This window comes from Scyliorhinus torazame, chromosome 16 (genome assembly GCF_047496885.1).
Source record: "Scyliorhinus torazame isolate Kashiwa2021f chromosome 16, sScyTor2.1, whole genome shotgun sequence".
NCBI classification, from domain to species: Eukaryota; Metazoa; Chordata; class Chondrichthyes; order Carcharhiniformes; family Scyliorhinidae; genus Scyliorhinus; species Scyliorhinus torazame.
Genome location: NC_092722.1, coordinates 166,012,869 through 166,036,689, shown reverse-complemented (window position 1 = coordinate 166,036,689; position 23,821 = coordinate 166,012,869). Strand labels below are relative to the sequence as shown.

General features: G+C 42.7%; 1 protein-coding gene across 1 annotated transcript in view; it reads right to left on the bottom strand.

Annotated features, from left to right (window-relative positions):
* habp2 (hyaluronan binding protein 2) overlaps positions 1-20,430 on the bottom strand; it is a 171,722-nt gene extending 151,292 nt beyond the window's left edge. The window contains exons 1-3 of the mRNA XM_072477631.1: positions 20,318-20,430; positions 19,378-19,396; positions 11,004-11,072 (exon numbers count right to left, since the gene is read on the bottom strand). Coding sequence (XP_072333732.1) covers positions 11,004-11,072; positions 19,378-19,396; positions 20,318-20,386 — 157 coding nt within the window. The 5' untranslated portion in view covers positions 20,387-20,430. The remainder of the gene's footprint in view (positions 1-11,003; positions 11,073-19,377; positions 19,397-20,317) is intronic.
* Between the last annotated feature and the right edge of the window lie 3,391 nt (positions 20,431-23,821).

Here is a 23,821-nt window from a genome sequence, read left to right as displayed (position 1 = left end):
TACCCTGCTAGTCAGGGCGGAGCCACATACCAAACAGCCAATGGTAAGCTGCTAGGCTTACCCAATGGTCTACAGCCTCTTGGGTACTGCAATACCTGATACTACCACACACAGGTCAGCAGTAGCAAAAGCAAACAGTGTAGAATGCATAAAGAAGTTATAGATTCAGAGGGAGCAGCTCCAAAACCAAGGACCTCTCTGTATTAGAAGCAGTTTATGATCTGATGGAGTGCAATGGGAGACGGCATGGTCAGAGGCACAATGCTGGTACCAAATTAATGACTACTGAATGATACAGTCACTAGTGTAATGCTGACCCATTATTCCTATAGATCCACCACAATATCAGGAAGAGATAGTCTGAGGATGAGGAGAATGCGAGTTGGAATCTCACCTTCTTAATTGGCCATGAGGATGATCAAGATGAGGAAGTTATTGTTGAGAAGTGAGAGGAAGGCTCTATCACACTCTTTCATAGGTCCCTGGGTCTGTTCCATGCTCCTTTGTCACAAACTTACCACTGTTAACTTTTCAATTCAAACCACCAGCTCGGATATATTCACTCAAGAAGGTGTGTGTGTATGTGTCTGTCTGTGTATTTGTGTGTGTATGTGTGTTGTTATGGGCCAGGGTTATGGGCCAGAGAACCCCAAAGTGTATCATGGAGTTCACCTGACCCACAACTTTTAATAGATTGTGGTATGGGGAGCACACAGCCCACTCTACAGGTGTGGTACAGCAGAAATGGAAAAGTATTTTTTAAAGCAAAACAATGTTTATTCTATGAACTCAAGTTAACCTTTTTAAAAGATACAGTGAACATCTTAGCAACCATCAATTCAAATACAATCCCTAAAGAATACAACACTAAGTAATCCTTAATAACTCCCCAAACAACATCCAGAAGACAAAAGAAACACCTTTTAACAGAACTACATTACGTTTATATTCACTACGGAGAACATTTATACTTCTGAATTCATCAAATGATCAAGAGATAGTCTTTTCATGGCAGAGAGAACAGCAGAACAGTTGCTTTATCTGGCTTCAGCTCCAACACTGGAAACAAAACTAAAACACACCCTGCAGCAAACATCCTAAAAGGAAAGTAAAAAGCTAACAAACAGTCCAGCTCCACCCACTCTGACATCACTGCAGTAATATGAGCAGCCAAACATTTCTTAAAGCGAAATTCCCATGACACCTCCCCCCAAGAAAAAGAAATAAACCAGCAACTTCAAGATGGTTTCATTTTTCACCTTTTCACTATCCTTTAAGAAATGCACACAGGAAATATACTTTTTCGTTTTAGAAAAATAACACACGCAAACAGGTATAATAATATAGTCCATTTTTTTCCCTTCTTCCTCCAACTGGAATCCTTCTCGATTAACAGTCTCTTTGAACAAGAAGGTCTCTGCACGATCCATCCATTTCTCTATGCCTCAGCATTTCTCTTTAAAGTCAGATACTTTAGTTCAATCTGATCACAGAGACCCTTGTAATTCTCCAACACATGAGCATTGGTTATCACAGTTTTCAGGCAGTCAAATGCCTGTTGAAAGTCCGCTGTCCACTGAAATTTTCGACGTTTCTTCAGCAAGTCCATCAGTGGAGCAATCATGCTATAAAACATTTTCACAAATGTTCGATCAAATCCACTCATGCCAAGAAATCGCATTATTTCCCATTGTCTTGAGGGTATCAGAAACTCCTCAATAACTGTTGTCTTCACATCCCATGTGACCATTCGACCCTGTCCATTTGTATGGCCAAGGAAAGTGACTTGGACTTTTCCAAATTCACTTTTAGCTAGGTTTATCACCAAACCTGCCCCCTGAAGTCGATCGAATAACTCCATCAGATGTTTTAAATGTTCTTTCCATGTCTGGCTGAAAATTACCAGATCGTCGATGTATACCGCACAATTGGGTAATCCTGAAACAACTTTGTTAGTTAACCGTTGAAATGTGGCTGGGGCGTTTTTCATGCCAAATGGCATAACTTTGAATTGGTATATACCATCTGGAGTCACAAAAGCTTAAATCTCCTTCGCCTTTTCGGATAAAGGTACCTGCCAGTATCCTTTAAGTAAATCCAGTTTGGAAATAAAAGCTGATTGTCCCACTTTCTCAATGCAATCCTGCAAACGTGGGATACGATAAGAGTCCATTCTTGTAACTGCATTAACCTTTCTATAGTCCACACACAACCGTTGGGTACCGTCTGGTTTAGGCACCATCACTATGGGTGAGCTCCATTGGCTGCAACCCCCTTCAGTTATGCCATTTTTAAGCATACTCTCAATCTCTTTGTAATCTGTGCCAATTTTAAAGGGTTATGTCTGTATGGATGTTGTTTGATTTGAACAGCCTTTCCCACATCGACATCAAATGTAGCCATTTTAGTACTTCCCAATTTATCTCCACAAACAAAGTTATCAATAACTTTCAGGTCAGTTCATTTTTCCTCTGGAAGGTAACTCAATAATTAATCCCAATTTTTAAGAACATCCTCGTTTTCCAATTTGATTTGAGGTATGTCAAATTCACAGTCATCTGGATTTGGTTTGTCACTTTGAGTTAGAAACATTAAACCCGCCTCCTTTTTCTCTCCTTCCCTTTCAAAGTGCCTTTTAAGCATATTCACATGACACACTCGGTGAGTCTTCCTTCTATCTGGTGCTTTTATCACATAATTCACCTCACTTAATTTCCTTTCAATCTGATAAGTCCACAAAACCTAGCTTTTAAACACTCACCTACCACTGATAACAATACTAAAACTTTATTTCCAAGGCAAAACTACAAACTTTGGATTTCTTGTCCGCTACCCATTTCATCACATTTTGTGCAACTTTTAAATGTTGTCTAGCCAATTCACCTGCTCTATTTAATTGTTCCCTAAAATTTGACACGTAATCCAATAATGTAATTTCCGATTTCTCACTCATGAATTTTTCCTTAATCAATTTAAGTGATCCTCTTACCTCATGACCAAACATTAGTTCAAAAGGACTACATTTGGTTGACTCATTAGGTCCATCCCTAATTGTAAACAGTACGAATGGAATTCCTTTATCCCAATCCTCTAGATAATCGTGACAATAAGCCCTCAACATTGTCTTTAATGTCTGATGCCACCTTTCTAACGCTCCCTGCAATTCTGGATGGTATGCACTTGATTTAAATTGTTTTATTCCGAAGCTATCCATAACTTCTTTGAATAACCCTGAGGTAAAATTCGAACCTTGATCCGATTGTATTTCTGTGGGTAGTCCATATCTAGTAAAGAATTTAAGTAACTCCTCCACAATCTTTTTAGCTGTAATATTACGTACTGGAATGGCCCCTGGAAACCTAATAGACACATCCATTATAATCAAAAGATATTGATTCCCACTTTTCCTTTTAGGAAGCGGTCCTACGCAATCAATTAGGACCCGTGTAAAAGGTTCCTCAAATGCTGGAATGGGTATTAAGGGCACTGGTTTTATCACTGCTTGAGGTTTCCCTATCACTTGACATGTGTGACATGATTGACAAAATTTAACTACATCTTTATGTAGTCCAGGCCAATAAAAATGTTTCTGGATTTTAGCTTGAGTTTTCCTTATTCCCAAATGACCTCCCACTGGTACCTTATGTGCAACTCGTAACACCTCCTTTCTATACCCTACCGGCAATACTACTTGATGAACTTCTGCCCACTTTTCATCCGCCTGCATATGTAAAGGTCTCCATTTTCTCATCAAGTCATTACTTTTAAGGTAATAACACTCTGGTATACACTCAGATTCCTCTTCCGTGTATGCTTTCTGATACATCCGTTTTATTTCTACATCTTTCTGTTGTGACTCCGCCAATTTTCCTGAACTAAAAATATCCGCCTCATCCTCCACTTGTTCTTTTCCAACCATCTGATCAAAAATCGTTTCTGTTAATTGCACTTCACCTTTATCTTCACTCTCTAATTTCTCCTCTTGTCTTAACCTGTGACTTTGCAACCTTGTTACGACACAATCCTGAAATATCCCAGGAAATTCGACATTCAACACTTCAGTTGTCTGATTTTGTACTAGCTTATCAACCACAGTAGGCATCACTCTCACCTGCGATCCAGCTATATCATTACCCAAGATAAACTGTATTCTTGGACAAGATATTTTCTCTATTATTCCTACTGCCACTTCACCACTCTTCACTGGACTTTCCAACCTTACCTTATATAATGGAACACTACTCCTCTCACCCTGAATTCGACATATTACCACCTTTTCTGGCAACATTCTTCCCAGACTACATAACTCCTCATCTTGTACCATTAAAGATTGACTAGCTGCTGCTAACCTCGCAGTTTTAACCCTCTGCTCTTCGACATGAGTTCTCACTACATCAGGAATTGAATTTTTAAATTCATCCAAATGCATAATTTCTCTAAGAGCTTCATACGTTTGATCTATTTTCAAAGCCCTAAATCCACCTTTCAAAATTACTCTGTTTGAGCCTTTCAAACTCCATGGATGTTTGACCAAATTCTTTCCTTAAAATTCTAAACCTTTGTCTGTAGGCTTCAGACACTAGTTCATATGCACCTAAGATGGATTTTTCACCTCCTCATAAGTCCCAGATACCTCCTCCGGTAGTGATGCAAACACTTCACTAGCCCTGCCTACCAGCTTTGTTTGAATCAGTAATACCCACATGTCCTGTGGCCATTTCATTTGTTTAGCTACCTTCTCAAATGAAATGAAAAAGGCTTCTACCTCCTCGTCAAATCTTGGCAATGCTTGGACATATTTCAATAGATTCCCACCAAGCCTTCGACTTTGATGCTCTTTCTCACTATCCTCAAACTGTACATTTCCCTTTACGTCTGCCAATTTTAACTGACTGTCATATTTCATGGCCATTTTATGAAGTTCAAAGTCTCTCTCTTTATCTTTTTCCCTGATCTGTATCTACTTTCTCTTTCTTTTTGTTCTGCTAGGGCTATTCTTTCTTTTCTCCTTTCTTCTCTCTCCTTTTCTTTTTCCACTGTCTCTCTTTCGTTTTCCTCTCTATCACTTACTCTTTCTTTTTCCACTCTCTCTCTTTCCTTTTCTTTTGCCGCTCTCTCTCTTTTTCCTCTCTTTCGTATTCAAGCTGATTTAATGCTTTCATATGTTCCATTTGTTTAATTTGTAACAGAATTTTTGCCATTTCCAATGAGTCAAACTGTATCTCAGGCAACTTTAAATGCTTAGCCACTGCCATTATTACATAATCTTTTCGCATTTTGTCAGGTAATGTTAACTGCAATGTTTTTGCCAAATCTAACATTCTGCTTTTAGTCTCTGTCCGTAAGGTACTGCGTGTGACCGTCTCCACCCCTAAAAACTTCAGAGCCTCTGAAAGAGCCATTGTCCACAACACACTCCCCACTTAAACTAAAATACCACGCCTGATAAGCAACCACAATATGCTCACCCCTCACTGTCTTTAAGTTCACTAAGCCAATCCAATAGATAGACTTTTATCCCCCTCGAGCCCCCAATTTGTTATGGGCCAGGGTTTAGATAACCCGAAAGTGTATATTGGAGTTCACCTGACCCACAACTTTTAATAGATGGTGGTATGGGAAGCACACGGCCAACTCTACAGGTGTGGTACAGCAGAAATGGAAAAGTATTTTTTAAAGCAAAACAATGCTTATTCTATGAACTCAAGTTAACCTTTTCTGAAACATACAGTGAACATCTCAGCAACCATCAATTCAAATACAACCCCCAAAGAACACAACACTAAGTAATCCTTAATAACTTCCCATACAACATCCAGAAGACAAAAGAAACACCTTTTAAGAGAAGTACATTACGTTTACATTCACTACGGAGATAGTCTTTTCATAGCAGAGAGAACTGCAGTGCAGCTGCTTTGTCTGGCTTCAGCTCCGACACTAAAAACAAAACTTAAACACATCCTGCAGCAAACAGCCTAAAAGGAAAGTAAAAAAGCTGACAGACAGCCCAGATCCACCCACACTCTGACATCACTGCAGTAATATGAGCAGCCAAACATTTCTGAAAGCGACATTCTCATGACAGCGTGTATCTGTCTGTCTGTGTATTTGTGTGTGTATGTGTGTGTATCTGTCTGTCTGTGTGTTTGTGTGTGTATGTATGTGTATCTGTCCGTGTGTTTGTGTGTGTATGAATGTGTATGTGCATGAGTGTGTGTTTGGGTGGGATTCTCCAGTCTCGACCATGGTGGGACCCATTGCGAGTGGGAATGGAGATTTTGGAATTCCAGTCAAAACGTCATTCACTTGCAGCGGCATCCCAGCCACGTACACAAATGGAAGATTTTGACCTATGTGTATGTCTTTGTTTGCGAGTGTGAATGTTTGCATGTGTGTTCTGTTTGTGTGTGTGTTCTGTTTGTGTTCTGTTTGTATGTGTGTTCTGTTTGTTTTTGTGTGTTCATTTTGTGTGTGTGTTCTGTTGGTGTGATCTGTTTGTGTGTGTGTTCTTTATGTGTGTGTGTGTTCTGTTGGTGAGTGTGTGTTCTGTTTGTGAGTGTGTGTTTGGTTTGTGTGTGTGTTCGGTTTGTGTGTGTGTTTGGTTTGTGTGTGCGTTCGATTTGTGTTCAGTTTCTGTTTGTGTGTGTTGTTTGTATTTGTGTGTTCAGTTTGTGTCTGTGTGTTCTGTTTGTGTGTGTGTTTGGTTTGTGTGAGTGTTCAGCTTGTGTTTGTGTGTTCCGTTTGTGAGTGTGTGTTCTGTTTGTGAGTGTGTGTTTGGTTTGTGTGTGTGTTTGGTTTGTGTGTGTGTGTTCTGTTTGTGAGTGTGTGTTTGGTTTGTGTGTGTGTTCGGTTTGTGAGTGTGTTTGGTTTGTGTGTGCTTTCAATTTGTGTTTGTGTGTTCTGTTTGTGTTTGTGTGTTCTGTTTGTGTTTGTGTGTTCTATTTGTGTGTGTGTTTGGTTTGTGTGTGCTTTCAATCTGTGTTTGTGTGTTCTGTTTGTGTTTGTGTTTGGTTTATGTGTGTGTTAGGTGTGTGTTTGTGTGTTCTGTTTGTGTGTGTGTTCAGTTTGTGTGTGTTCTGTTTGTGTGTGTCTTTGGTTTGTGTGTCTTTGGTTTGTGTTTGTGTGTTCTGTTTGTGTGTGTCTTTGGTTTGTGTTTGTGTGTTCTGTTTGTGTGTGTGTGTTCAGTTTGTGTTTCTGTGTTCGGTTTGTGTTTGTGTGTTCTATTTGCGTGTGTTTGTGTATGTGTTTGTGTGCTCTGTTTCTGTGTGTTTGTGGGTGGGTGTTTGTAAGCGTGTGTGTGTTTGTGCTTATGAGTGGGTGTATGTGTGTGTGTTTGTGAGTGTGATTGTATATTCTTCCCAATCATGGCTAAGGTGAAGGCCACCCATGGCTTTGGAGCTAGGATGCCCAGAGATCAGATGAGAGGAAGGATGTTTGAGGAATACCAGACTCAGGGATTATTCTCTGCGGAAATGCATCAAGTAACAATTTTGAATGCAGCATCTACAATCATGGTGACATGAGGAAAGCTGCTTCTTTGCTGCAGAAATAAATAGATATATTGGTTTCTTTGGAATTTGTCTTGGATTTCCACTTAACAGGGGATAGTCAGTGCCTCCTCCACAGAAGCACAGACTAGCTTGACTAATAAAAGGCTACAGATAGACAATACCGTGTGTATCCTGCTGCCCAGGATGCAGAATGTTTTCTCTCAGGGCCTTCATGATCAGATTGACAATCTTAGATCCCACTTGTGACGAAAGTCATAGCTTCAAAACCCACTCCAAATATTTGAGTACCCAATGTACACATTCAGGATCGCACTCTGAGAGATCATTCTCTTGGACAAGACACTAAAACAAGGCTGGGCCTTCCATCTCAGGTGGGTGCATCAGGTATCATAGCTCGATTTGAAAGCAAGGAAGATTCCCTTGCTATGTTGTACAACATTCATCCTTCAACCCGAGACCACAATCAGATTATCTTCTCATTTACCTCATTCCTGTTTCTGTGACCCAGTGGTGCTCAAGCTGGCTGCCATGTTGCACAAGCAACAACTACACTTCAAAAGCTATCAATCCACTGTGAAGAGCTTTTGAATGTCCTTGGGTCCGTGTCAGGCACTCTATAAATGCAAGTCCTTTCTTCCTTTGATAACTTTCATTAAACAAACTCTTCTTATGTGATCAGTGATCAGCAGCCAAGTAGAATGACATTAGGTTGGAGAAACTTGTCCGAAGCTACTGTCCGTTAGGCAGGCAGGAAATACCAAGCCTCCAGCATCCCAAACTCATGCTTCAGAGATATAACCTGGAGCGTTTTCTTTCCTGCATCAGGTTGCAACCATAGTTGTGTAAATCTCCTCCATTAACACTTTGGAAGTGATTTAACTCACAAAAAAAGGTCATTTTGGGCGCGTAGAGCAGGGTTTTTCTCGGCTCTTGCAGCGCCAAGAATGACCTCTCTATCAAACACGACTCTGTCACTTTTTATGGCTTCAGTCGGGAACGCCTCACCGAGGTGGCACTTACCTCATTTCCTGCACTGACGAACGTAGCGTGTCAGTGCAGGAAGAGGTTGGGGCGCCATTTTTAAATGCTGCTCTGATCTTTCAACCACCCTTGGACATCCCACCGTAGCCTCCAGATCCCTCTGCCCCCCCTCCCACTGGCCCAACTTACCTCTTGGGGATCCTCAAGCCTCCCCATCACCCCTATAAGTAGCATTAGCAGCAGGTAGCAGCAGAATGGTCTGCCGTTTTAATGTTCTAGGATGTGTAATAAATTTGGTTTGTACTCTGTTTGTCAGTGGGGTAAGGCAGCAGTGACAAAGACAGACTGTGTAAATGATAACAGGCATCTTCAGTAATCAGGTGTATTTAGATGCTCCTTGTAGCAGTTACTGAGGAGTCCTTGAATGTTGGCTATTGTGATGCTTTCCTTCACATCCTTCTGCACCCAAAGGAACAAGAGTCGCCACCGGGAAAATGTCCAAGTCGAGGCCTTTTTTGGATGCTGATGCTTTGCTTCAAGGTCAAATGCCCTTTAAGGTCCTGATGCTTCTCTCAATCAAGCCTGATTGTAGTGGTCGCTGTCATTGCTGAACTCTTAGTGATATCTTTCAAGGCGGGATTATGCCTTGTTATCACCAAGGCATTCTTTGGCATGACTCTCTTCCTTGATGTGCTCAAGGAGGACAGAATTCTGAAGGACAAATTAACCCTGAAACTCCCCAGTAAACCTTACTGTGTATGACAACTTGCACGCTGCCACATACTATTTGCCCATTCAGGTAGTTAAACCACTTCATGGTGAGGAAGTTGAATGTCGAGAATTGTAGATCAATGGTTCTTGGGAAAGCTATAATTCTAAAACGGGTGGTCTTATCTAGCTGTGATGCCAAACTGGAGGAATACCACAGTTCTCTTTAAAATCATGTTCGCCATCTAACAAATACAAACTTATGGCTGCCTGTATCAGACCAATGCTCATCTTATAGCCATAGACATAACCAGGTGGATAGATAACCATGGCTGCAGACCCTCAGGGAGTATGCGGCAGAGCTCTACAAATTCTCTTTTAATACATATCTATTCACTAAAGTTGCCGTAGGACCATAAATTAAATTAAATTTGTCCGACGTTTGAAGGTGGTGTAAATGGACTCAGACAGCAGTGGTAAAGGTAGACTGTGTGAAACATAACAATGATTTGGTAATCAGCTTTTGACGAGGTGTTTGTTGGTGGTGTGATATCTGCTGACCTTCCTCTAAAACTGTGACCTCATTTTCCTTTCCTCCAACCTCCCTTGTTCCTCTTCCATGGCGATGGCATGGATATGCCCAAAGACGATACCATGCCTGTGCCTGAGGCACCCTAGCTGTTGGTAGTGTTGGTCAAATTCTACAAGTCGTCTCGTACTCAAGTCAGTCAGAAGTCCCATGCTGAATACTAATAAAATGCTTTTAAAGGTCACTCCCAATTTCAGTAACTTACAGCCAACCCCACGTAACAGGATAACTCAGCACCACAAAGCCACAGGCTCCATTAGGGGCACGGTGGCACAGTGGTTAGCATTGCTGCCTCACAGCGCCAGGGACCCAGGTTCAATTCTGGCCTTGGGTAACTGTGTGGAGTTTGCACTTTCTCTCCGTGTCTGCGTGGGTTTCCTCCGGGTGCTCTGGTTTCCTCCCACAGTCCAAAGAAGTGCAGGTTAGATGGATTGGTCATGCTAAATTGCCCCCTGGTGTCCAAAGATGCACATGTTAGGTGGGATTATAAGGTTATGGGGATAGGGTGGGTGAGTGGGCCTAGGTAAGGTGCTCTTTCAGAGGGTGGGTGCCGACTCAATGGGCTGAATGTTCTACTTCTGCACTGTAGGAATTCTGTGGTGGTTTTGGTTCTAATAAATGCTAATTTGGTAGTTGCAGAGATGGCAAACACTAACAGGAAGTGTTGAGAAGTCGTGGAAATTTGGTTGGAACAATTCTGGTCCAGATAATTAGAAGAAGCTCCCATCCAACGTGCAGGCCATTGCTTCTTGATCCAATTTTTCTCGAAAGACACACTGAAAATGAAATGAAATCTCAGGGTTTTCAAATTAATGTGTATGCAAGACGAAAACTAATCTCCTTGACAATCTGACTAGCAAATAAAATAAGAAACATTAAACAAATTATGTTGTCTTTGCATAAAAGCAAAATACTGAGGAGGCTGGAAAGCTAAAGTAAAAACAGAAAATGCTGGAAAAGCTCAGCAAGTCTGGCAGTATCTGAGGAGAGAGACACAGAGAGAATGTTTGGAGGCCATATGATGTGGACTCGAAACGTTAACCATGTTTACCTTGCAGTTCCTTTGCAAAATTATACATTGTTGCTCACTTTTAATTAAAGTACTTGAATGAATATTATATTATGTAGAACATTTTTCAATGCACTCTTAATAAATGAGACAGAGGAGTAACAAGAAGGTAATTTAAGAAGGTTTCAAAGCATTTTTCACGAACCATTGTTATCGTAGGAATTTTCTAGCCAAGCGGGATAGTTGTCCTCGTCAAATCCTGCAGGATCTTCCCCTAGGATTGGATCACACTTAATTATTATCTTTGCAATATAGTGAGTTCAAACATATTAATAAATCAAAATGCAGTGCAAAACTATTTCTGTCTTTGTCTCTGACAGTTTTCTGGTCCCACATAGATTTATTTTATCAGTAATCCGGGAAAGTTTGTTATAAGAATTAGTTGTCATTCCATGAAGACACTCGACTGTGCATGCTGTCAGCAGGCAGGGAGGCTTCATTATTGAGGTCCAGGTATAACATTGATTTTGGTTTTGTAGGTATTTGAAAGTATTAAAAGAATGTGTTCCGCAGAGCTGTACTTTTGCCCATTTTGCCCGTGTATAATTTCCATCACTTGATTTTCAAGTTTTTAACACTCCTTTTGTGGATAATGTGATTCCCGCTGGTTTTACAGTTCCACAGATGCCAGAAATCATCTGGTATTTTGGCCAAAATAGTTTTGACAGTCAGCGCTATTAGGCCATTCTGCCAGAGGAAACCACAGCTGGGCCTAATCCCATCATCATTTGACATTCACATACATAGAACTTCCAACAAAAAAATTCCTAGTGCATGTTCTGGAGTTGAATTTTTTCGTTTTCTTCCATAGCCCAAGGACATTGGGACAATTATTTCAATTTTACTATTTACCCAGCTGAGATTAGCTAACTAAACACAGACTGGGGATTAGACCAAGGCTCATTACTTCTCTGTAACTTGTTTTTTTATTAAGAAAAACCCCTGCAGCCTGATCAGCAGATGCTTAGCTGATTTAATATTTTCATTTAGTTTTCGATATTGGCTTAAAGGCAACTGTTAACTCAATGTCACGAACTGAACTATTTCAGACTGATTTATGGGTAACTTTGTTGTCAAATGTTGTGGTCTTGAACTGATCAGTCCCTTTACGAGAAGTGATGTAACACTTAAACAATGCAATAACCCCTCCCCCCTACCCTTTCCACCTGTATGCTGTACTATTTTGATAGACATTCTCAAAATTCATGAACATCATCACGGTAAATCGATATACAGGCACTAGAGAGGAGATATTTGCAACATTTTTGGTGTTCATATTTTTAACAATGTAAAATTGTACTTGATGGTTTTATCTCTAACAAACTAGTAGGGAGTCTCAAATCCTTGATGGTCTGGTGCTTGGTGTCCATTGGCATTTTGACAGTCACAGTGGTGCGGAGCAGAACAGTTCTTGTGGGAGGAATTTTCATGGCCCCTCCGGAGTGGGTCTTAGGTGAGAAAGGAGTAAACTCAGATATCCTGGCATCAGGTCAGTGGCCTGATGCCTCCCAGCCTCCAGTCAATCTGCCCGGTGATAGGTCATCACTGGCATTGTCTACAAGCCCACCAGTGTTTACCCACCCAGGAGTGTCACCTACCCAACAGTTCTTTTTTTTTCTCGAGTACCCAATTCTTTATTTTCCCCCAATTAAGGGGCAATTTAGCGTGGCCAATCCACCTACCGTGCACATCTTTGGGTTGTGGGGATGAGACCCACACAAACACGGGGAGAATGTGCAAACTCCACACAGGCAGTGAATCGAACCCGGGTCCTCGGCGCCATGAGGCAGCAGTGCTAACCAATGTGCCACCGGAGCCGCCCTGTCACCCACCCAACAGTAACCATAAGTCTTGCAGTGGCTACAAGCCTGGTAGTGACTAGAAGTCTGGCAGTGACTCCATACCCAGCAGCAGTTACTGGAATCTGCCGGCCATCCCACATTGTCCCAATGCCCCAGAGCTGGCCTGTTAATATGTCATCTCTGGGAACATCTTCCAGACATGTGCATTGACAGTGAGTGCGGGCTCGTGACCTGGAAAAGGTACTGGGCTGCCAATCATATTTAAAGAGCTCTAAGATCTGCCTGGTTGGGTTCATGATTTTTTTCTCAGCATCCAACACGAGCAGAAAGTCATTCCAGTGGTTAAGAGGACCCAAAACAATCAGGTGAGATTCTCCTCTTGCCCAAAATGGGTTGCTTGCTATCTCCTCACAGAAAGATGTTCCATCCATCTACATTCACACACAGCAGACACTGGCCTTACTGCCTCCATCTGTTTGTTTTTCCATTAGTCCAGACTTATGCACCTTGACCTTATTTCACGACAAATATAAATACTAACAGCAAATTCAGAAACCAAGCACAGCGTTATCAAACAGCTTAATTTCATTTATACCTAACAGTTTGCGGATCTCATTATGAATCACCCTTGTTCAAGCCTTTAGAAAATGTCTTGTGCTCCTTTATCTCTCCTACTGCCGCCAATAAATTGGGCCCTCAGTCGTTGTGAATTGGGAGGTGGAGGCCAGCTGAGCTTCTATTGAAGACACGTCGGCTGGCTGTTTAGGGTTCCCAAGGATATTAGCAGTTTAGGCTGGCGGGGAGCATGGAATACTGACATCCTGAGAGATTACTGCAGCTGGCTCTCCCTTGGGATTAAAGCCATTCTCCTGGGACTTCTTTAACACTCCTGTAGTCTGTGGGAGAAACACTCAAGAATGGATCACCAGTCTTGGCCTTCTCATGATGTCCCCACCATTGCAAATGCCAGTGTTCAACTAATTCGATTCACTCAACACAATATCAAGAAACAGCTGAGTGTACTGGATACAGCAAAGGGTATGGACCCTGAGAACACCATGGCTGTGGTGCTGTCCCGGTATAAATACAACACTGGCATTTCCCAAAGAAAAAGCAGGACAAATTCAGTCCACCGATTACTGCCCCATCAACCGACTCTCAGTCATTAGTGGTTTACAATTAAAGAATTGAGTGGTGTAAGGTACTTGGGAAATCCACTCGCAGAAGGCCCCAAAGCTAAATGGCTGCCAATCTGTGCTCCCATATCAACCGTAAGCTGTAAGGAGAGGTTCCATGAGGATTTGTGCAATTATTGGGTTGGTGTAGTTGACTGCCTCTGTGTTCTCTTGTCTATTGGTTGACAGAATTGACTGTTCCATCTACGTTGGGCGCTGTGGTCTTTTGTCTCTGACACAAGACGGAGCTGGACTCATTCCTGCTCTGAAACACTGTGCACCAAGTTGATTGATAGTTGTTAGCATTGTTTGGTGTAAGCCTATCAGTCTTTTTCAGTAGGCTGAGTCCTCGAAGTCAGCATCTGACTGGAGTCTTGTGCAGCTGATGGGGTGCTTGATCATCAGCTGGTGAGTCAGTGAGCCCTTATCATCACCTTGCTTAGGGGAGATCCACATCATGTGCCAATCAGGGACTTCACAGGACAGTAGCAGGCCTTCCACTGATATCAAGGACCCAGGGGCAGAAGTCCCATCAGCCAAGAGCTGCTGGAAAATCATGGGCCCACAGCTCTTTTGCTGCTGGTGCGACAACACTCAAGAAACTTGACACCATCCAGGATAAAGGAGCATACTTGATTGGTGCCTCTTCCACAAACATTCACTCCCTCTGCCACTGACCCACAATGGCAGCAGTGTGAACCGTCTGTAAGTTGTACTGCACAAACTCACCAAGGCTCCTTAAGACAGCACCTTGCAAACACACGACCACTACCATCTAGCAGGATAAAGGCAGCAGATACATAGGAACACCACCATTTAGGCCCTGATAACACCATGGGTGTAGTGCTGTCCTGGTATAAATACAACACTGGCATTTACAAGCGACTCACCGTCCTGACTTGAGAATATATCACCGTTCGTTCACTGTCGCAGGGTCAAAATCCTGGATCTCCCTCCCTAACCGTACTGTGGGTGTACCTACACCTCATGGACTGTAGAGGTTTACGAATGCAGCTCACCACCACTTTCTCAAGGGCAATTATGGATGGACAACAAATGCTGACCTAGTCAGTGATGCCCTCATCCCAAGAAAGATTTTTAAAAAAATAAATAAAATGTGAGTGGAGAGAGGGAGGTGTCTGGTGAAAGCAGCTGCAGTTTGCTGTGCTGAGATAGGTGGAAACAAGAGAATAAGGTGTGAATAAACTGAGTGACATCTCCTCCAGCATTGCAAGTCACCGCAGACATTATTCTTCTGTTGCCCATGATGGTAAACATGCTTTACTCAAGTGGGGAGAAGAAGTAAAGGCAGGCTCAACCTCCTCTGGCCTTGTGCTGTCTGGAGCTGTGGGCAGCCTTTCCCTGCAAGCAAGAAGGGAATGTGTTAGTCCCAGTCTTGTGGGATGTGTAGATAATGTGCCTCTCATGGAGAAATAACTGAGATACTGTATGACTGTTGTGAGGTATGGGAAGTGAGAGTTGTTATAGTGGTAAGTGCATGAATCTTAGCAGGCGGAGGGACGTGTGGTGGAATGATTGTAGGAGAGTGAAGGGAAGCAGGTGAGAGCAGCACGGTGGCATGTGGTGAGCACTGCTGCCTCACAGCATCAGGGATTCTGGACTGGGGGCTGTGCGGAGCTTGCAAGTTCCTCATGTCTGCATGGGTTTCTTCCAGGTGCTTCAGTTTCTTCCCACAGTCCATAGATGTGCAAGCTGGGCGGAACGGCCATGCTAAATTGTCTCATGGTGTCCAAAGATGTGTGGGTTATGTCCTGAGAGCTGAGCTCCTGCTGTTGACTGCCTTAGGGATATCTTCCCATTTGTAATGGAGGTGTGGGATGGAGGGCGTTCTGCTCATCCTCATGTCTACTTTCTGCATCAGGGATTCCAAGGCAGATGCAGAACACTATGGTGCCCTCTCAGGATTTAGTTCTCTGTAAAACAAATACATCCCCTGTTGCTTGTACCGCTCCTTTAAGAGGTGCTGGCTATCTTTAAATAGCATCAGATATACCCAGTTTCCATCCGCCAAATAGGCGTGCAGCTATGAATAGCATGGGGAGTGCAGGCAATAGACTTCAGTCATGACATTGAGCAGGAAGCAGCAAGAGTCCATTGTGCTTGGGACAAGAGTAACAGCCAGGGAGCATTGTACGCACCAGCCCCAGCTCACTCATTTCTGCGCATGATCAAATTCCTAAGCCGCTGTCATTAAAGGAAATTCTAGTCAGGGTGTGACTGAAGCACAGTTGGGTGGCATTCGATGTGAAGTCCACTTTGTCTGAAACTGCTTGAAATGATTTGAGGGCAGCTGAAGGGACTTATCAACGGTTTAGGGGAGAGGGTTGGACAGACTGTCTGCAGTTCCCGTCTAAGTGTAACCTAATCTCTTATTTCTTTCTTCAAACTTCTCTTTTTTACAAAACCTCCAAACCTAATTCCATGGCTTGTGTTATTAGTTATCCTCAACATAGTCCTATCATTAAATAATTGAATCCATACAACGAGCTTGTATTTATTGTTGAAATGAGTCATACTAATTGAAATGTTATGTCCGCTGCTTATAACAGACTGCCTAATGCGCTGTGCATATAATCAATGTGAATTACCTATTGAAGCGTATTTGTGTACGGGACCATGTATCATATTGCTTCAACGTTTTGTATTTCCAGCTTTTGTCATTTCTCATGACTAGGAATTTCCACACATAAATTGAGGAATACATGGCCTAAACTTGCAAAAAAACAATTTCATTGAATAATAGATTGGAACTGTGGATGTGTCCCAACAAAAACAATGAAGAAGCAGTGGGGGTAACACATTTGCCAATAGACTGTTTGCTGATGCTTAGTTTGGGCCTACCAGAACCACCTGATTCAGACATGGAGGCCTACCCTGCAACGTTTACTGCCAATGGGGGCAATAGCAGAAATGTTGTGGGAACACCATTAGCTCCCCTCCAAGTCACATTGTCCTGACTTGGATATTTATTGCCATCTTTTCATCATATCTTGGAATTCCCTGTCTAATAGCTTTGTGGAAACATCATTATCATCAAAAGGAATGCATTGGTTGAAGGGAAAATCCTATCAGTTCCTTCTCAGGGCAACTCGGGATAAAGAATAGAAGCAGATCTGGTCAGAGCCACCCAAAGTCCCAAGAATATTCTTTTCAATCTTGGCACATGTTGATTTATTCTTTGCGCTAACTGACAAACATTATGGTTGGCAATATCAGTACGGTTTACCGTAATATGCTCTTCGGAACATCTGGACTGGCAGTATTGACCAAGAATTAGAGCATTGTTCACTGATGTTGAAACAGTGCATCAGCCAAGGACTCTGCCAATTACTTCCTGTTGGCCAAGCAGGACTGTATATTCAGAAACTGGGTATTTTAAAATTAAAGAAAATATTTTCATAGAATTTACAGTGCAGAAGGAGGCCATTCGGTCCATCGAGTCTGCACCGGCCCTTGGAAAGAGCACCCCACTTACGCTCACGCCTTCATCTTAACCCCGTAACCAAGTAACCCCACCCAACCTTTTTTGTTTGGACACTAAGGGCAATTTAGCATGGCCAATCCACCTAACCTGCACATCTTTGGACTGTGCGGAGCACCCGGAGGAAACCCACGCAACCACGGGGAGAAAGTGCAGACTCCGCACAGACAGTGACCCAGCGGGGAATCGAACCTGGGACCCTGGAGCTGTGAATCAACTGTGCTAACCACTGTGCTACCGTGCTGCCCTGTCATTGGTAAAATGAAGACTGGTTAGCAAGTTTACATTAAAAAAAACCCAAATGGTTCTGTCTGCAATTGCTGAAAATGACACACCTGCAGTCCTGCTGCACTTAAATAAAACCGTTCCTGGGAGGAAAGCGTAGGAAGAAGATGGTGGTGGAGAATTCAAGAAACAAATGCAAGGTTCCGGACAACAGTGCTTAATTCTGGCTTTCGTGCCACACCATTAAATACCAGAAACGAAGGTCAATTACTCTCAACTTGTCTTATTTACTCAAAATATCCACATAAATATTTTAACCTGATGTTGTATTGTGCAGGAACTTACTGACGCTGCTGCTAATGAAGCAGCAAATTCACAGCCTCTAAAAAGATAGGTACCCTTTTAGAAGTGTTATGACCATGAGGTTTATAGGATTGTTAAGTTTTGGGACTGTGTCTTTAATTTAAATAAAAGGAAGGGGGGCTTGTGGCCTGATGTCTGCCTGGTAACAAGCCTGGGTGGTTTGATGGTTAGAGGTTAAAGGAGACCCAGAGCTTTTCACTGAGAAGAAGAAGCAAAGACTTACACTTGGAGACAATGGCAGACGCCTGTGTATTAACAGTGGATAGACTGTATGCACAAGATTTTCCATCCCTATCCATCACCAAAGGTTACAGCATCCTTCCTCTCCTCACCAGCCCAGCCAGTGAACAACACAACTGTCCATTGACTTTTGCAGAACCGGAAGATCCGACCAGGGGCCAATGGTGAGCCGTTTCCATTGCCGGAAGACCTGCCGTAGGCTGGATGTGGGATTTTGGCCTCAGTCTCCAGAGAAGTGTTGAGAATATTGGGTTGTTTACAGGTGTGTTTTAAACTGTCATCTATCATCCAAGATAAAAGAAAGTTGGGTTTCAAGGATAGCTAGTTAGCATTTCCACCTGGTTACAGGCCCATGTGCTTCACATTGCCATAGAGATGGGCTTTGAAAAGGGGAGGGTCTACGGTAACCCGGAAAACTCCCAGGCAGGGTTAATCTGCCAGGATCCGGGAGATGGAACGTAGCTTGAGGCAGGAAAAAAAAGATTTTATTCACCATGCAGGAATATGGTTGGTTTGAAAAGACCAAATTCATGAAGAGTTAAAAATAGGTTGGAAAGTTTGCTTAGGTTGTGCGAGAGGGAGGATTTCCAGGGGAAGAAACCTCACTTTGAAAGATAATTCTGAGATTCCCAGGTTGAAAAAGAGCTGAAGTAAACCATTGGGAGTGAAGAATTACTTTGGACTGGTTTCAGGAGAATTGATTGTCTACTTAAAGGATTATGTAAAGGAAAATACTTGGAAGTGTGTTTACAGTTGTGCAAAAAGGAAAAAGGGAATATTTTATTTGGTGTTTTACAGTATAAGTTGCCGACAAAGATAGCGTTTAGTCAAAAGTGCTTTTGGTCTTCTGGTACAATAAAAGTCTTAAATCTTGAAATCTTATCATATCATCGTTTCAGCTACTAACTGGAAGCACAATTTTATTTTTAAAAGTTATCAGTCTCTATGGAGATTGTAACAAAATATTCAACTCAAGACCAGTTTTATATCTACTCACAGTAAAATTCCATTAAATTGCACTGAAAATTCCCATCTATACATATGTTGTATTTCTGCTTTTCAACTCAGTGCAAGTATTATCCAAACAACCTACACTATACAATTTTAATAGAGAATTTTATTAACTACTCAACCAATTGTCAGTTTTTCATTAGACAAAATTTTAATGCTAATTATAATTGTACATATATTGCAATTTAAAAAGACACTTACCATTGTCACTATAGACTTTCTGCAGAGAAAAATGAAATATAGTTATGTGTGATGCTATAGCATTGCACAAAGTGGTATTCATGACTTTAAAAGCTATGTTTGGAAAAATTTCAGACAAGCTGGAACATTCCACTGAGTAAACTCTGCTATTTAAGATAGTTTCCTCCTCCAAGCTAAATTATATTGACCACATAATAAATTGCAGCAGTGTGGATTTCTCCATTTGCCATTTAAATGTCCTCACAGCGAATTGGAATTGCTGATGTAATGACATGATGGCATCACCGTGTCAACAATTGCACTGTTACGTGTTTGTCATTCGGTGAAGTACTTGTAAACAAAGCCTCAGCACTGACAATGTCCCTTTAAGAAGAAAAATATTTTAATTAAAGGAGAAACTAATTTCTTTCTGTTACTTTTATATACATCAAATAATTACCGTGACCTTTTCTCAGCTGGTTCTAGTAAAGCTTGCCTCCGCGACATCACTTTTATTGCTTCAAATAAAAACAATATAATGGGGAATAGACTCGATGCGGGAACCATAAAAGCAGCATGACATCATTTACCTCGAACTCGGAGCAAGTAAATGATATCTTGTAACCCAGAGGCCTAATGAAAAGAATAGGGAGTTTACTGAGCAGAGAAATCATGCGAAACTGGCTGGGAGAGTGAGCATTAGTGAAAGTGGAGAGGAAAGACAGCAGCATAATGGAAAGGATGCTTCATCAATGGCCTTGTAGTGAATGGGTAGATTAAATTTTACAACAGGCACAATGTCTAGCTATACGATAGAAACTGGTATAGTTTTGCGTAATCATTTTACTTGTGGTGTTGTGAATCACTAAAACAAGTTGCTGAGGCTACTGTTTTGCAGTTCTACTTTAATCCAAAAATATAAAGCAGTTATACATGCTAAAGCTGTAAAGTGCTTACTTACAGAATACGACAGTACCGCCAGCCAGATGAAAAAGCACCTGGGAGTTGACCAAGCTATTGCTTTTGGCATAGTTCAAAGATTTGGAGGTACTAATGCTTCACTCTGGATATTTGACTTTCTGCTATTTATATTACGACACATCGACATAAGACCAGGGTCATATGAACATACTAGAAGTTATTAACCAGTCTTCAAACATAGATAATTTAAGGAGGCAAAAAACTTATGACATTGGTAACAGCAGCAAAAACAAAACCTTGAACATTTATATAGTAGAATATACAAATGCAATGACTAAATAACAATTTATTTAGCGGAGCCACGTCTCAACAATCATCCTATTTGGGGATACATATCTAGGAATTGTTGCTTGATCATAGCCAAGAATATAAGTAAAAGGACCTAGCCCATCTCTTTAAATTGGCATGACATGTTTTTAGTATGTAGACTAAGTGATTTATTTAACATGCTTTCTTGTGACTTTGCTTCATTTTCCTTCTATTATCTTCTTATAGTGAATGCATTTACTCATATATAATACCATGGCTGAGAGTGACTCACCAGTACCTCTTTCACATATCTACACACTTTTAACATTGCTGATAATCTAAAATGGGCAATATTGGGTGCGATTTAACAGGAAACAAAACAAAATCCCATAAGGGGCAAGTTTAGCGGGGTGTTTCTCGGTGCCTGCAGCGTCGAGATAGACCCCACTATCAGACTGACTTTGTTTTTTTTTGGCTTCGGCGAGGAATGCCCCACCACGGCCGCACTTACCTTTCGAGCTGGTCAGTGCAGGTAGAGATTGGGGCACCATTTTTAAATACCACCCCCAATCTCCCCAAACTCTAGACCCTCTTGGACTCCCCACCATGGGCTCCAGACCCCCTCAATGCCCCAACCTCTGTTAGGGGGTGCTTGAGCCCATCCCCCCTTGGCGGTGCCAAGATGCCTGGCTGCCAGCGGGAGAGCCAGGGTTCCACCCTGCCCAGAACCCGACCACCAGGGGCTTCCAAAACGGCGCCATGATGAGGTCTCCCAGGCTGGCCCTAACTGCTCACTTAAATATGCAAATCTGGATCCCACCCAGTGAGGGCGAGATCCAGATTGCGACATCTCGCGAGATCTTGTTGGATCTCACAAGGTATCCCAAGCATTGCAAATCTCATGACAGGCCTCTTGTGAAATTTAATGGCCTCTTTGTGTTACCAAGCCGGGAGCGATGAGGCCGTTCGATCACACCCATTAAATTGAGCATCTGTTATGCACTCCAGATGAACAAGATGAAGAGTGTTATGGAGAAATTGAGCCCTCGAGTTTTACAGCACAGAAAAACGCCCTTTGGGCCATCGTGGCTGTGTTGGCCATCAAACACCTAACTATTCTAATCCCATATACTTGGTCCGTTGTTGTGTGCTAAGCAGCTGGCTTGTAAAGCAGAACAAGGCCAGCAGTGTGAGTTCAATTCCCATACCATTCTCCCTGAACAGGAATGTGGCGATGAGGGGTTTTTCCACAGTAACTTCATTTGAAGCCTACTTGTGACAATACGCCATTTTCATTTCATTTTTCATTTCAAGTGCTCATCGAAATGCTTTTTAAATGTTTGCGAGGATTCCCGCCTTCACCACCCTTTCAGACAGTGAGATCCAGATTCCCACAACCCTCTGGGTGAAAAAAGTTTTCCTCGAATTCCCTCTAAATCTCCTGCTTGTTACCTTAAATCTCTGCCTCCTGGTTACTGATCCCTCTATTAAGGGGAAAGGTTTCTTCCTATGTACCCTATCTACATCACTCAGAGTTTTATACACTTCAAGCAGGCCCCCTCCCACCCCCACCCTCCAAGCCTTCTCTGCTCTAAGGAAAACAAATCCAGCCTCTCTTCATAGCTGAAATACTCCAGACAAGGCAATATCCTGGTGAATCTCCTCTGCACTCTTTCTATTGCAATCACTTCCTTCCTATAGAGTGGCAATCAGAACGAGACAGCACTCCAGCTGTGGCCTAACCAGTGTTTTATACAGCTCCATCATAACCTCCATTCTCTTTTATTCTATGCCTTGTCTAATAAAGGCAGGCATCCCATCTGACTTCTTAACCACCTTATTTACCTGTCCTGCTGCATACAGGGATCTATGGACATGCAACCCAAGGTCCCTCTGGCCTTCTGTACTTCCTAGCATCCTACTGTTCATTGTGTATTCCCTTGCCTTGTAAAGTCTTCCAAAATGCATCACCGCACACTTTTCATGGTTAAATTCCATCTGCCCCTGTTCTGCCCATCTGACCAGCCTGTCTATATCATTCTGTGTTAGCCAGTAACAGGGCCCAGCTGAACCCACCCCAGTACTCACTGGCAGCACTTGTACACTTCAAGCACAATGGGATTAGTTCAGAGGCCTATGGACTGAAAGCTTCAGCTAACCATTTATTTATGAGGTGGGATGGGGTTGGGTGAGGTCAATTGAACAAACCAACCTAAATTGGCTGTTTTTTCAACGATTTAATATTTTTGTCCCCAAATTGTTGTATGTTCCACTCATGCGTATGTCACTCAGTTTCACATTGATCATACCTGAACAGGAGATCGACTTTGCTTGTAGGATGAAGGATTAACTATTATTTATCAAACAATACAAAGGTGGTGATTTTGAGCCTGCACTAACCGTCTCAGGGATTGGCAACATGGCTGGGAAATCCCGCGATAATCGGGAAACGCGATTCTTGTCGGAGAGATTGTGTTTCCTGATTTTCCTCGCCCCTTGCTGGTGGCATCACAAGGTGCATGCCCACAAAGGGTGTGAATTTTAATAGGCTTACATCAACTTAAATATTATTAGCGGACCCTCCGCCACATGTTTCCCCCTTCAAAATGTTCATACCTCACCGAACTGATGTCATGTTGGCCAGCAGGTTCGGCAAGATATAAGGCAGTTTCCTCGGGGGGGGGGGGGGGGGGGGGGGGGGGGTTGGGCAGAGGTACTTATAGCTCCCAGATGGAGAGGGTCATGCCCCTGGCACAGGTTGATGCTCCCAGGTTGGCACTGGCAGATTAGCACAGTGCTAGGGGACAGTGCTGGGGCAAGTCCTAGTGGGAGCCCTATTGGTGGGGTTGCAGGGGGGAGGGGTGGAGTGCATTGATGTGTGGGGGGGGGGGGGGGGGTAGAGCAGGCACTGAGGGTGGGGGGGGGGGGTGAGTGCCTGCTATATTTCTGCTGTATTGGAGAGGGGTTGGAATGCCAATGAGGATTGTTGTGGGGCGGAGAGCCCCCAAACGTTCCGTGATGGGGTCTGTGGACCATTCAGCTTAATGCTGATCAGGGCATCCTTTAAATATGGCACCCCTGGGAAGTACCAGGATTCAGGTACAGCGTGTGCCTTGGAGGAGGACTTATAGTTGGTGGAGGGGGACCTTTAGTTGATGGAGGGGGGAATTGACCTACAACTTGTAGTTGGTGGTGATCCCATACCGGCTAGGTCGCAAGTTTGGAGAGTGCTGTC